At 46.9% G+C, this 12388-nt stretch overlaps 1 protein-coding gene across 14 annotated transcripts in view; it reads right to left on the bottom strand.

The window, feature by feature from the left end:
* The window catches only part of nrxn3b (neurexin 3b), a 292901-nt gene that overhangs the window by 38525 nt on the left and 241988 nt on the right, over positions 1-12388 (bottom strand). For all 14 annotated transcript variants that reach the window (XM_030404632.1, XM_030404631.1, XM_030404635.1 and 11 more), the window contains one exon: positions 6392-6563. In XM_030404632.1, the coding sequence (XP_030260492.1) occupies positions 6392-6563 (172 nt within the window). The remainder of the gene's footprint in view (positions 1-6391; positions 6564-12388) is intronic.

Genomic DNA, 12388 nt, shown 5'->3' with positions numbered 1-12388 from the left:
TTGATTCACTGCCTGTTTGCCTCTTTTATTCTTGTCTCACTGTTAAACTAGATTTCTAGTATAAACCATGATCCCATAATTGTAACCTGTTCTCATAGTGAAGCAAAAGCAACATGGGAGTCGTTTTGACTGTGAAGCAGCGGACTATCAGGTATGGAAAGTTAATGTTTGATTTGATATTGATAGCAGAAAAGTGAGATAAACATTATGGTTGGAATTTCCCAAGAATTTCAAATAGCCGTTCATGAGACATTAAAGTGCATCAGAACATATTCAGTCAGTTAGCTGAAGAGCTCCTCGAACACAGGAGGATTTTCTTTTTTTTTTTTTTTAAATAAAACAGCTGTTGAAACACTTAAAAGACCGACATCTACATAATCAGTTGACATCTCTTTGTGTTTACACGCAGTCTACATGCATCTCTTCTTTACAGCTCTAATCTACGCTCTCAATTTATTCATTTTGTCTCTCTTTCAGCCAGAACAACGTCTAAACGTTCGCCCCCTTCGGTGGCAACTACTCAGTCGACACAAACGCTGGCACGGCGACAGTCATCTGCTGGTTTGTTCGCTTCGTTCCGTTCAGTTGGCTCGCCAGACTAATCTCACTGGGGTTCCATCACAGGACCGGTGCTGAGAGCGCATCAAAAACTGTGAAAATGGCTACCGTGACAGGCTCCTGGCATTCTCTCCATTTGGGGATGATGAGTACATTTGATATAGTGTGGCCCTGTCCAAAAATCATCATTCCGCTGCACAACTCCGTAGCAAGCTGTTGCAGCCCCCCTGGTTACGAATATCCTGCGCCACCCACCTCCTCTCCAATCTACTCCTGACTTTCATCTTTGTCCCTCCGACTCTTGGACTCTGACTACTCATTCATTCATTCATCCACCGACCTTCTTTCTTTCTTTCCTCTCCTTCTCTCCAGCCCACCATCCATCCAGCTATCCTCTGCTCCATCATGTGATTCTCGTTCTCTCTGATGCAATCAGCCCTCCTCGCTCTTCATGCCTGAATCAGGCCTCTTCAGCTGAAGCCACAATTCTGCGATCATTCATCTCGCTCTTTATTCCCTTTCTCTTCCTCTCCACCCGTCTATCCGTCTATACGTCGGCTCTCTCTCTCCCCTTCGTCAACTTATTCCAGTCGTCTACCCCATTAAATGCTTCTGTATTCCCTCAGCGGCTGCGTTTCTTTTCTCTTCACCCATGTCGCTCTGTTTCTCTTTGCTTGCTTTTCCCCCTCCTCTATCCTCCTTCCATTCCGCTCTCAGATGTCAGACAAAGCCAGGGAGTAAATTCATCATTTATCAGGTCGCTCTGAAATTTATGGTGTTGAAAGGATGAATTAGACTGGCGGCTTCGATGCTCAGCTTAGTCTGAGTTCTGAGAGCGACAGAGATTGTGTCTCAGATAGGGCTAATCGTGTTTGGCCCCGGGGACGCGTGGGGGATTTATCGCGCTCCCGAGGAATTGTTTTGTCTGTATTTCAAGACAAAGATTGGCAGATATTTTGCAAACGGCACAACTCATTGTGTCTGTTTCAGGTCGTAGGAGTCGTAACACTGCGCGCATCGGTGCGTGGACCAAGGTCTTTGTGTGTTTGACTGCGTGTGCGTCTGAAAACAAACACAAGGCCGTTCCGGTTATGACCCGTCTTGTACCCACCGCGAATGATGAAGCACACACACAGACACACACATACAGACGCACTTTCCCCCCGAGGCCTCAAGCCGGGTAGTTAGGCTAATGGTCATTCATCTGAGACAGCGCCTGAACGTCGGCCAGCTCCGGCAAAGTGTGATGCACGATTTTCAGCCTGGCTCGGTCTGGTAATTCTTTGATTCGAAAGATTCAAACTCATGCAAAAAGATCATGTAATCCCCCAAAAAAAAAGAAAAATCAAAGAGTACAGGGATTCGGGAGTGTTATATAAGGAAACTGGAACCCCTCTCCGCTAAAACAAAGACGAGCCCCTGCAGTGTAATGTGGGCTGTCACGAAAGTACACACGATCGTCGGAGAGATCCGCGGCCCTGATGAGCAATTAATGGAAACGGACGAGAAAACGCAGATAAAAAGGAGTTTGAGGACACACAAAAAAAACAAGAGATCTGAGAGGGGGCACCGTGAGAGGAGGGGGATGATTGGAGAATGGGAAGAGACACACACACACACACACACACACACACACACACACACACACACACACACACACACACACACACACACACACACACACACCCTGAACACGTGTAAGCTGCAGAAGCCGGATGAAAAATGCTGCTGTATGGGATCAGTGTGGTTGTATTGTTGTGCAGAAGAATGGGACCGTGAAGCGCTGGAGTCCTTCTGTGTCTTATTTCCCCGACATTCACTCGCCAACAATGGGACCATTTTATCTCGTAAACCTGTTCGCGATAATCGGGCTTTCGTAAATTGTGTGTAGATTAAATATCGGTTTCAGGGGGGAAAAAAAGACTTTTTTCGGGCAGATGCATTGCGGGAGTTTTAGCCGGCGTTACATGCTTGGAGCTTGGTCACGTGTCGCTCGGTCGATAAAGGCGCGGTCAGACAATCACAGCGCCACATAGGTTGAATCTGTGGCTGGATTTGAGTGTTGATCAATTCAATTTAGTTATAAGATAAGAGATGACACACTGACTCAGTTAGTCTAAAACAAATTAAATGTCATCCTCTTGTCAGTTTCCAACTATCTAACACGTGTAATATTTTAAAAAGTTCTCAAAAATCTACTACAGAAACATTCGACCCAACTACGACCTGAACATCATCGTGATTATAACCCACATTCGCCATCGTCATGGCTGTGTTAGTGACTCTGATGCTGTTTTGAACGTGACCTCCGTGTTTGCGTCACTCGCCCTTGCTCCTGAGATCTCAACACCGTGATAACATCTTAATGAGGGCTTAGTTATATTATCTTTCTAATTGTCTTGACGGCATCATTGTTCCTGCTAGTTTAATTTCCCTCCTATTGTTTTGAGTGTCTTTTGTTATGAAACTGCTAAATTGGAAAGTGTAATAAAATAGAATGTGAACGAAAACAGGGTTCGGTTAGGAGTGAACACGTTGGTGATGATCATTTATTGAACAAAGACGCTGTTTAAAAAGTTTAACCAGGAAGTTCTGGCAATGGATGTTTCAATGTTTCATCCCCGAGTAACTTTAGCCAACCTCGAGTTCTGTTTAAAATGTGCATGATCGTCTGACTCCTCGTGCCTCCTCTGCTAATATTTAACAATGTCACCCAGTGGCGTGCACAGACTTTTTGAAGGGCAGGGGCAAAAAGAAGGGCACTTTAAAGCGCGTTTTGGCTCCCAAGAGGGCACTTTAGCACATGTTTTGGCTCCCAAGAGGGCACTTTAGTGCGTGTTTTGGCTCCCAAGAGAGCAGTTTATCATGTTTTAACCAGCCAAGGGGGCAGTTTAGTGTGTTTTGCCAACCAAGAGGGCACTTTGGCACGTATTTTGGCTCCCAAGAGGGCCGTTTATCATGTTTTAACCAGCCAAGGGGGCAGTTTAGTGTGTTTTGCCAACCAACAGGGCACTTTGGCACGCTTTTTTGGCTCCCAAGAGGGCACTTTAGCACGTGTTTTGGCTCCCAAGAGGGCACTTTAGCGCGTGTTTTTGCTCCCAAGAGAGCAGTTTATCATGTTTTAACCAGCCAAGGGGGCAGTTTAGTGTGTTTTGCCAACCAAGAGGGCGCTTTGGCACGTATTTTGGCTCCCAAGAGGGCACTTTAGTGTGTGTTTTTGCTCCCAAGAGGGCACTTTGGCACGATTTTTTGGCTCCCAAGATGGCACTTTAGCACATGTTTTGGTTCCCAGGAGGGCACAGACAACTGTTCCCCCCTAGCGTTTGCAAGTGGTATCATTGTTGGTGCCGCAAAGATGACTAGATTGGTTCCTTGTTTCGTGGAGCAGCAAACACTAACAACACTGGAGAAAAACACAAGTCTGCTCAGTTATTTAGTCGACAAAAGAACCCTGAAAGCAGTCAGAAATAGTTCCAGGCTGCCCGAACTGGAGATTGTCTATTAAGAGGTCCCAGCCAGTCAAAGAAAATGTGTGTAAATCTGACCCACCACGGCTCAAGTAACAATTAAAATCAGGCCCCTTGTGTAAAAACCCACCTCACCAAACACACCTCTTTACTCTGGTGGGCCAACTTGTCAAACGCCGCTGTCGATACATCCAATTTACACGCCCTGGGCTTTTTTTTTTTTTTTTGCAAACAGCTTTGAATGACAAGCAATCCACCAACACCTTTTGTCTTCACCTCGTCTCTACCAGGGAGAGAGGGCATGCCCGGATCCGGTAACTGTTTATTGAACGACCTGAGAGCCTCGTGGCGGCTTGCTGCCTTCAAGTCGAGCATTAGGAGTGTGAGAAAGCAGTCGATGAGTCTGCACCCTAACATGTAATTACTCATGAGATGACAACGCCTTTACAAGGGAGGTAGGGTGAAAAAAAAAAGAAGAAAAAAAAAAAAATCAATCATCGTTGAATTACTATCACTGAGTGCCCTGCAAATTACCTGTGCAGAAGAGAAAAAGAAATTACCACGTATTCGATCCTTCGACCTCAACTCCATTCCGAGACAATGGCAGGCCGACAGAAAAAGGGAACAAACCTCAATGGGATCACTTGGAAGGAATCCAGAGCTAAAAAGCCCGAGTTCTTTCGGTCGTGCGTTAAACTGAGACACAAACCCAAAGGCTACTTAGCAGTGGTTTTTGAATGGACACGGACTTTGGATCACAGATATTGACCGACATAATGATTGAGGGTTGAGAAAACAAAAATGTACCGCTGATGCAGATCGCTGCAGAGCATTATGTAAAGTAGGAGGGGAACTACTGAAGCCTTATTGTGTAATACAGGACGGAGATCTGAAGGAAGATGACAAAAACTACCCCTGTGCAGCGACGCGGTCACATTTGTCTGATTAGTCCGATTCCTTGCGTCCCGTGATCGCTCGCGTGACGCCGATGTCGCTCGTGCGCGTATCGCGGGCCACATGTTAAGGAGTTTCTCGGCGTTTTCTAGTCAAAGCGTGGCTGAGGCGCAGTTATGAAACCCGTCTTACTTTATCTGTTCAAAAGAAAAAGCGAAAGACAGCCGACGGCAAAAGAAAGCCAGAGACAGAAGAGATTAGCATCACCTGCGCTGGCATTGAACCAAACCAAAACAGCGTGTGCCAGGTCACGCCAGGGGAAGGATGCTGCCCTGTCCCCGGTGAAGGCATGCGACGAGGAGCGTGCTGTAGGGCTGCTGAGACATAGGGCTGAGAAGTGAAAGGGATCAACTCCTATTTGTTTGCTCCTTAGCATTAGGTTTGCATCAGCAGTTTTTTTTCTTCTTCTTCTTCCAGTGTTTGGAAGAGAAAAGGCATTTTAGCTGCACGCTCCACATCTGGCTAACGCTGTCTTCACTCTGCGTCTTCTTCGGTCTGATTACGTCGCGCTGCTGTGGCACAGTTTCACCTCAGAGATCGATGGGGTTTCATATCGTCTTTTGTCATCCCGACTTCTCTTTGCGAAAAAACTGCCACTCTGTGCCCACGTTGCTTCCCTGTGCGTCCGCTCGGTTTGACTAAGTGAAATTGAAGAGTTGGGTAACGCGGCGAGGACACAAAGGTTGCCTCCCCCAGGCTGGCTCACACGCAGGTGTCAAAGACCAAGAGAGCCAACTTAATTTAATGGATTGTTAAGTAGAAGCTGGAGAGGGATTTTTCCTTCCTTCCGTCTCCCTCTCACCCTTTCCTCTCACTCTCTTGCCCTGCTAGGTGAGCGGCACATCTCTGTGCCAAATGAAGGGAGTGCCTGAGCCTCCAAATGGAGCGAGGCTCTGTTTGATGACCCTATTTGTATTCTGCTGCTGCGCCGCTTCTGCTGACCTGGGAATGAGAGATACAGGCAGGCAGCAGCTTTATCTGGCCAACAGGCCACCCTTGGATTCTGCCTCTATCCTCCTCCCTGCTCGCCCGACGACCGAGCGCCTCTCTGTGCCTTTTTAATCCCTTCCCCTGAAATGAACCGGCCAGATGTTGCACAGTTAATGCCTCTTGCAAGACAAAAGATTGGAGCTCCTCTCCTGTAGAGTCAGGTGTGAGGGCGTGAAAGAAGAGATTTCGGAGGCATGGTTTGCCACAGGAGCATAGTATGTGCCCAATTAATGTGACTGCACGGCTCTCAGTCTGCAGAGATTTTACTCAGGATAACAGGAGAGAGTGAATATTTCTGGATATTTTTGGTGGCGCCCTTTGTTAAAGAAATAGGTGGTGCCCAGTGGTTTTTAAAAAAAAAATAGAATCTGACACTAACTCTGGCAGAAATTCATCAGACAGAGGAATAAATGGGTCGGTACCTGTGGGAAAGTGCTCATTCACTGGCCAGTTGTCCACCTGCAACGTGGCATTGCCCCCGTTCCTGGTGAATCGGACCAAGTGGTATTTGCCATCGTTTACCGCCGTGGTCGTCTCCTTGACGCTGATGTCCACCGTCCCGATGTTGAACGTCACACCTACTTTGCCTTGCTCCTGGAAACGACACAGAGAGAAGAAGAGCACAAAAAAAGTCAGGGGCTGAATGAATCCAAATCTATGAATACAGAACTCAACTGAACCGGCGTCGAACGCAGAGAGAGCTCATCAAATCAGTCCCGACTGTCAAAGCAAGACAAATTTGAAAATTTAAACTGCCACCGTGCCAAGATTCAACCCATTGTTGTGCAATACTTAATTAATTATACAATAAACTAACTGTAAAAAAGTTCAATAAATCTACTTGGATGAATGCCCTCGGCTGGTGCTAATGGTGAACTGCTCAGAGAACCTGAGGACGCTAGCTCGCTACGCTTCATTATACCACTGTAATGTGATGAAAATAGGCTGCCAGCAGAGATTGTAATGATGAGTAATGCTCCCCGCAGCTTGTCACCGCAAAACTGGCAGGACAGATGCCTTTTTTTCCTGCCACGGCCCTCAACAAAACGGCATGAGCGCCATATGTTTTGTTTAGCCCCTAATGCTAAAGCCGTTTTACCGCGTCCATAAATCGTGATCCCTCCCCATCATTTCCTGACTCCTCTCACCTCGACCCCACTAATTTTCACGAGCTGCCAGTGTGTTTTATTGTGACTGTTTGCGTATTCATGGGCGTGTAGGCGTTACAAGCAAAAAAGGGCTGTTTTTTTTTTTCTTTCTCCAGAGCGGAGGCCGGGGCTTGAATGAGTGGCGATGGAGAAGGGCTGTGTTTTCTGTGTCATTTGTTTTAATCCCCCACAGGGAATCTCTCAGTGTAATTACCTACTTTAGAAGCCCCGGGTCTGGGGACCGTTTCTCATAACAAAACCAAAATTAAGAAGGCCTGCACAGGGGGGGCAGAGTCATATTGTATAACCGATCAGCTGAGGCACCGGGTCCAGCCAGCTATTACAATGCACACCTTGATAATGTCAAGCTGGGTTTAACAACGCTCATCGGCGCCGCAAGAGTGCTACAAGTTAAATGACGGCGCTTAAAAACCCGCAGATCTGGATTTAATGTTACAGACTCTTAATACTGCAGAAGAGCACTTAATAAGGCCAACCTACACTTAAAGCCCCTCATGCTCTCACATTTTCAAATATTCCCCAAGTCGAGGAATATAATATTACAACACCATACCTGCAGACTATTACAGCTGCGGCTGCGGTGTGCGGCAATAAATGAAGCGTGTCGTTTTATTGGCGCCGGCAGAGCCTCGCGCTGTGGGTTTTTGTTTCCCAGCAACACTTCTGCTGAGTTCGTTTACCCCGCTTTTCTGCCGTATTTATGAAAAAGGAAAGAAGGAATACATATGAGATCAATGGGAGCAAATATTAACTTTTAAATCAAGTCTGTTCCCGCGATTCTTCTCCTTAAGTAGAGCGCCTAGAAACGACTGTGAGAAAGCCGACAGCTCTGTTTTCATTCCTCTAAAATAGTATCATCTTTTCTGTTTCTTAGCATTTTTTGTAAGAGCAAGGGGGCAGAGTATATATACTTGTCTTGATTTAAGGTACGGCGCATCCAGCAGAATAGGAGGTAATTTTTCTTTACGTTTTTTAGAGCAGAAGGGGTAGAAAGTACGCAGGACCCACAGAAACCCTGCAGGGACCGTGCATACTGTAGCCTTTCCTCAACAAGTCCCTCCACCTGCCAAGGCGCTCCGAAGGCCTGCGCTGTATTCAATGCCTCGCTCGTACTTGCAGTTAAAACATCCTTTGTCTGTTCATAAAAAAAAGGAGATAAGGCGAGGCATTAGCGGCGAGCTTGAGAACCGCAACGCAAAGGAACGACAGAGCCGCTCGCCTCCGTAACAATCTCCGGCTCCGGCTGATAATGGAAAAAGAATGTCACCAAAGACAGTAGAAAGCCATCTCCTAAAAGCCGAGGTAAGGGCTCCGTCAGAGCGCGAGCCAGACGGACAGAATATCTGAATGCGCACTTAACGTCTGCGTCAGAGAGGCTGTAAATGGGCTCTTAATTTAAGTAGTTGTCATTAAAACTTAGAGACACATGCATACAATAAAAGCGTGTGTGTGTGTTATGTGCAAACACACGCAATCCATGCACCCAGACGGGCTAAAGGTAAAGCACACACGCGAATATGTTGATGATTTAATGTGACAAGGTGATGTTCGGTGTGTGTGTTGTACCGTGAAAAATACTACTAAAGCATCCGCGGCTCTCCTGACTAATGACAGGACCTTTTTTTTCCCCCGGTAGGAGAAAAAAAAACAAAAAAACAAAAAAAACAAAACGCTACGTGTGACGCCGCCCGAGCGCGTACGAAGCACAGACAGACACATCAGCACTAGTACATCCACTGTGACCTTCAGAGGCTCTGGCAGCCCCGGCTCTCCTGTGTAGTCGCATCAAAGCCACATCACCGACCCACTAATACCTACAAACAAAGACGGATCGTCACCCCCCCTGGCCCGGGTACAAACAAACAACAAAACACAACAATTGCACACCTCTGTAACCGCTGCTGAGAGCCTGCGGGCAGTGTGCAGAGAGGGGGGACTACAGTGTGTGGTAGACTCCCTCACAACGCCTCCACTCCCCCTCTCTCTCCCTCCGTCTCCATCTCTCTCTCTCTGCACTACCCCGTGTTGTCCGGTTACCCAACCCTCCGCCGCCCACCCGCCCACCTGCCAGCCCACCCCCCGCGCTGCAGCAACGCTTGATTGACAGATCCAATTACGTTTTTTATTGGCCTGTCGCTCGCGAGGCGGGAAGGCACTTCATTGTCTCCTGAGCAAAGGGATGGAAAAATGGCTATTGTTCTCTTAGTGGAAAAAGATGATGGCCACTATTCCAGGCGTAAACAAATGATGTGCGGAGAATCACTTCCAAAACCTGCACACACCTGAACGCAAGCGAGCACACGCACACACACACGCACACAAAGTCACAGAGTGTAACCTTGCGCTGAGGAATCGCCGTTTCCAGTGGAGTCACGCGGCGACTGAAGGCAGAGCAGTGTCCAAACAATCAGTCACCCTCATTTATCCTCAAAGCAAACGCTAAGTATGACATTACTGTAGGGGAAGCGGTAATTTCCTGGTATGATGCGCTAAAGCGCTTTTATGGCGTAACATGCTCCCACAGTCTTTATTTAACGCCAATCATGAACGCTGGCTATTTTACAGTTGAAGGAATAGAGTGAGATAATGTTGGCGGCCTGCTTTTGCGTCACTTAAGCGCACAGTATGTGTGGGCATGTTCGCGCTCGGTGTAACTAAGACTGATAAATGTAATTCCAGCGAGCAGCGCAGCCTCCACCCTCCTCCTCCTCCTCCTCCTCCTCCTCCATTGCGAGCCGGCCCCGGCTTGGCACGAGGAGCTCCAGCGCTCCCACGTGACCCAGCACACACTGACATCAGTAATCAGGCCCGCCGCAATCCAATTCAGGGCCGATCAATGCCTCCAACACAAGCAGCGCCCCGGGCAGAGTGAAAGAGAGAGAATCACTCAAAAGCAGTGGTGGGCGATCCTGCAGACAGCCATCACAGACAGCTGCTGTACCGGGGACAAGGCGCTCACAATAGACTCCATCCTCAGCTCGCTGAATGGTCATTCTGCTCTGCCACGGGCCCCAGACAGATACAGACATCTCCAAAGCAATTTTATGGAGGTGAGATGGGTAGAATTAGCACATTTAGCTCAGCTGGGGAGAAAAAAGGCTGACAAAAGAGGTATGGAGACGGAGGGGGGGAAATGGATATATTTGTGTTTATGTGCCAGATATTCTCCATAAGGAGATGTGCATTGGAAGCATTTTAAGGGCAGGGGTGTTATTAAAGTGGGAGTTTTTCACCCCCCCACAAAAGGTATTATGTTGCAGTCAAACCTTGATTGAAATCGGGTACGGACACCGAGTGGTCGTAGTGGGAGGACGACTCCAGTGGATCTATATTAGGGAGGGAGGAAGATCTGATATGGAGAATGTGAACACGTCCCATGGTGGGAGTTTGGGTTACATATCCAGCCTTTCATCTGACATCAGCGCTCAAGTTAGCTTTTGTGGTCGGGGCGGCATCAAAACTGGATCATGGAAGCAGTGGAAGCAGAATCAATAGAGTGGAGAAGCTAGGACAACGTGAGACGCAGTGGATTGATGCACCTGGCCTTCACAGTGCCAGAGCCATTTATCGTCAGTAATTGACAGAGATAACTCATAGGCGGCGCGGTGATTTGTAGCTGTCTGTTCTTGTGCGCATCAGGCTCTGGAGTCCGAAATTTGCTAAAGGGGAGGATGTTCGAGGCTGCTGGGGAGGGATGAGTGTGTGTGTGATTTCCTCATGTACAGAATGTACTGACAACTCGACAAGCTTCAAGTCGGACAAGAGCCGAGCATGTTTGGATCCGTCCACGGTATCGGTGGTATAAGTGAAAGCCCTAATTATAGAGAGAATGTCAACACTTCACAATAATTCATTATCATGAAAAAACCCAAAACAAATCAGCTGTGAATTACTGGATCAAACCGTTGAACAATAAAAAGATTTTTCCAGAGACCTTGATCTGAAAATTATTACCTAAGATAGTAAGCTTTGTATTTTGTCACTCGCAGCTCCTTTGTCAGGCTCTTGAGAGATCTGCCTCTGGTGATATTTTACATTTACTTGTTGTCAATAACTCCCATTATCAAACAATGGAATGAGCAAGTATTTTCAGGGGAATCTAAAGGCTCTGATATCTTATTTATCCACGCTGCAGAGCGCCATTGTTCTCTCGAACTATCAGAAAGTACACAAAAAGACACGGTTGCACTGACTGACATGTGCCTTCATTGCAATCGACGTGGGCGCTGTGATTTACTTTGATTAAATCGCACAGTAACACTCCTGCTGTTATAAAAAAAAATCACAACAGCAAAAAATGATCCACCACTGAAATGAGTCCCCAACAAAGCATCAGTATCAACTGCTGTCTGAGTTACATTTGCTAAAAACTACAATGCCCAGCTGTTATAGGAAATCACAATTTTTTGAAATATGAAACTAGAATTTTTTTCACACATTTCTAAAAATGTACATCTTCAGTAGAAGAGATGCGCATGGTGCTGACTGAGTTGAGAAAAAGGTTTAACATATTACTGATTTTTTTGCAGAAACTGTAACTCCGGACTCATCCCTCACATTTTGGTTCTCAGACGAGTGCATACCTCCACCGAGGCCCAACAGTCTTTAATTCAATCAAGCCTGATCTGATATCAAACTCGGCCGCCCTGCGTCACTCTAAATTTTAACCCAACCGTGACATTTATTTTGAGAATATCAGAACTAGGATCCACGCCAAACTCGTAGTATTTATCCCTGAGAAATTAATGAAAAGATCGAAAAGCTTGCACAGTTAAAGAAAGTAAGAAACTATTTCCTGGATCTGTCGCTTTATCCACATCTGCACCAAAAGTTAACGGGTCTGTTCTGACCCGAACACATCCTCCATTCAAGTTTTGTAGAAATCCGTTCAGTCGTTTTTGTGTAATCCTCCCAGGCGGAGTGAGTAATAACATTAAAAATCTTGAATTCAGCGTGTCTGACTAACAACGATGTCACGTTACTCTGGATGTCTTGGCTGTTGGCACGGATAGTTCTGTGGATCACACGCAGCAACAAGGCCAACGCTTCGGAGTTTCTTAACAGCATTTTCCAACGCTGGGAACGCTGCAGCACGAATCCCATTCTCCTCTGCTGTACTGGCGTTGCAGCAGAACCTCGGAGACGCGGTTCTCTTTCACGAGGAGCTGCGTGATCCGACGTTAATGCAGCTGCTCGCACCGCTGACGCATTCAGAGCGCCGCCGGGCCATTAACGGCACTCATTTAGGAA

This window comes from Sparus aurata, chromosome 22 (assembly GCF_900880675.1).
Source record: "Sparus aurata chromosome 22, fSpaAur1.1, whole genome shotgun sequence".
Classification (NCBI taxonomy): Eukaryota; Metazoa; Chordata; class Actinopteri; order Spariformes; family Sparidae; genus Sparus; species Sparus aurata.
This window is presented reverse-complemented; position numbering and strand designations above follow the sequence as displayed.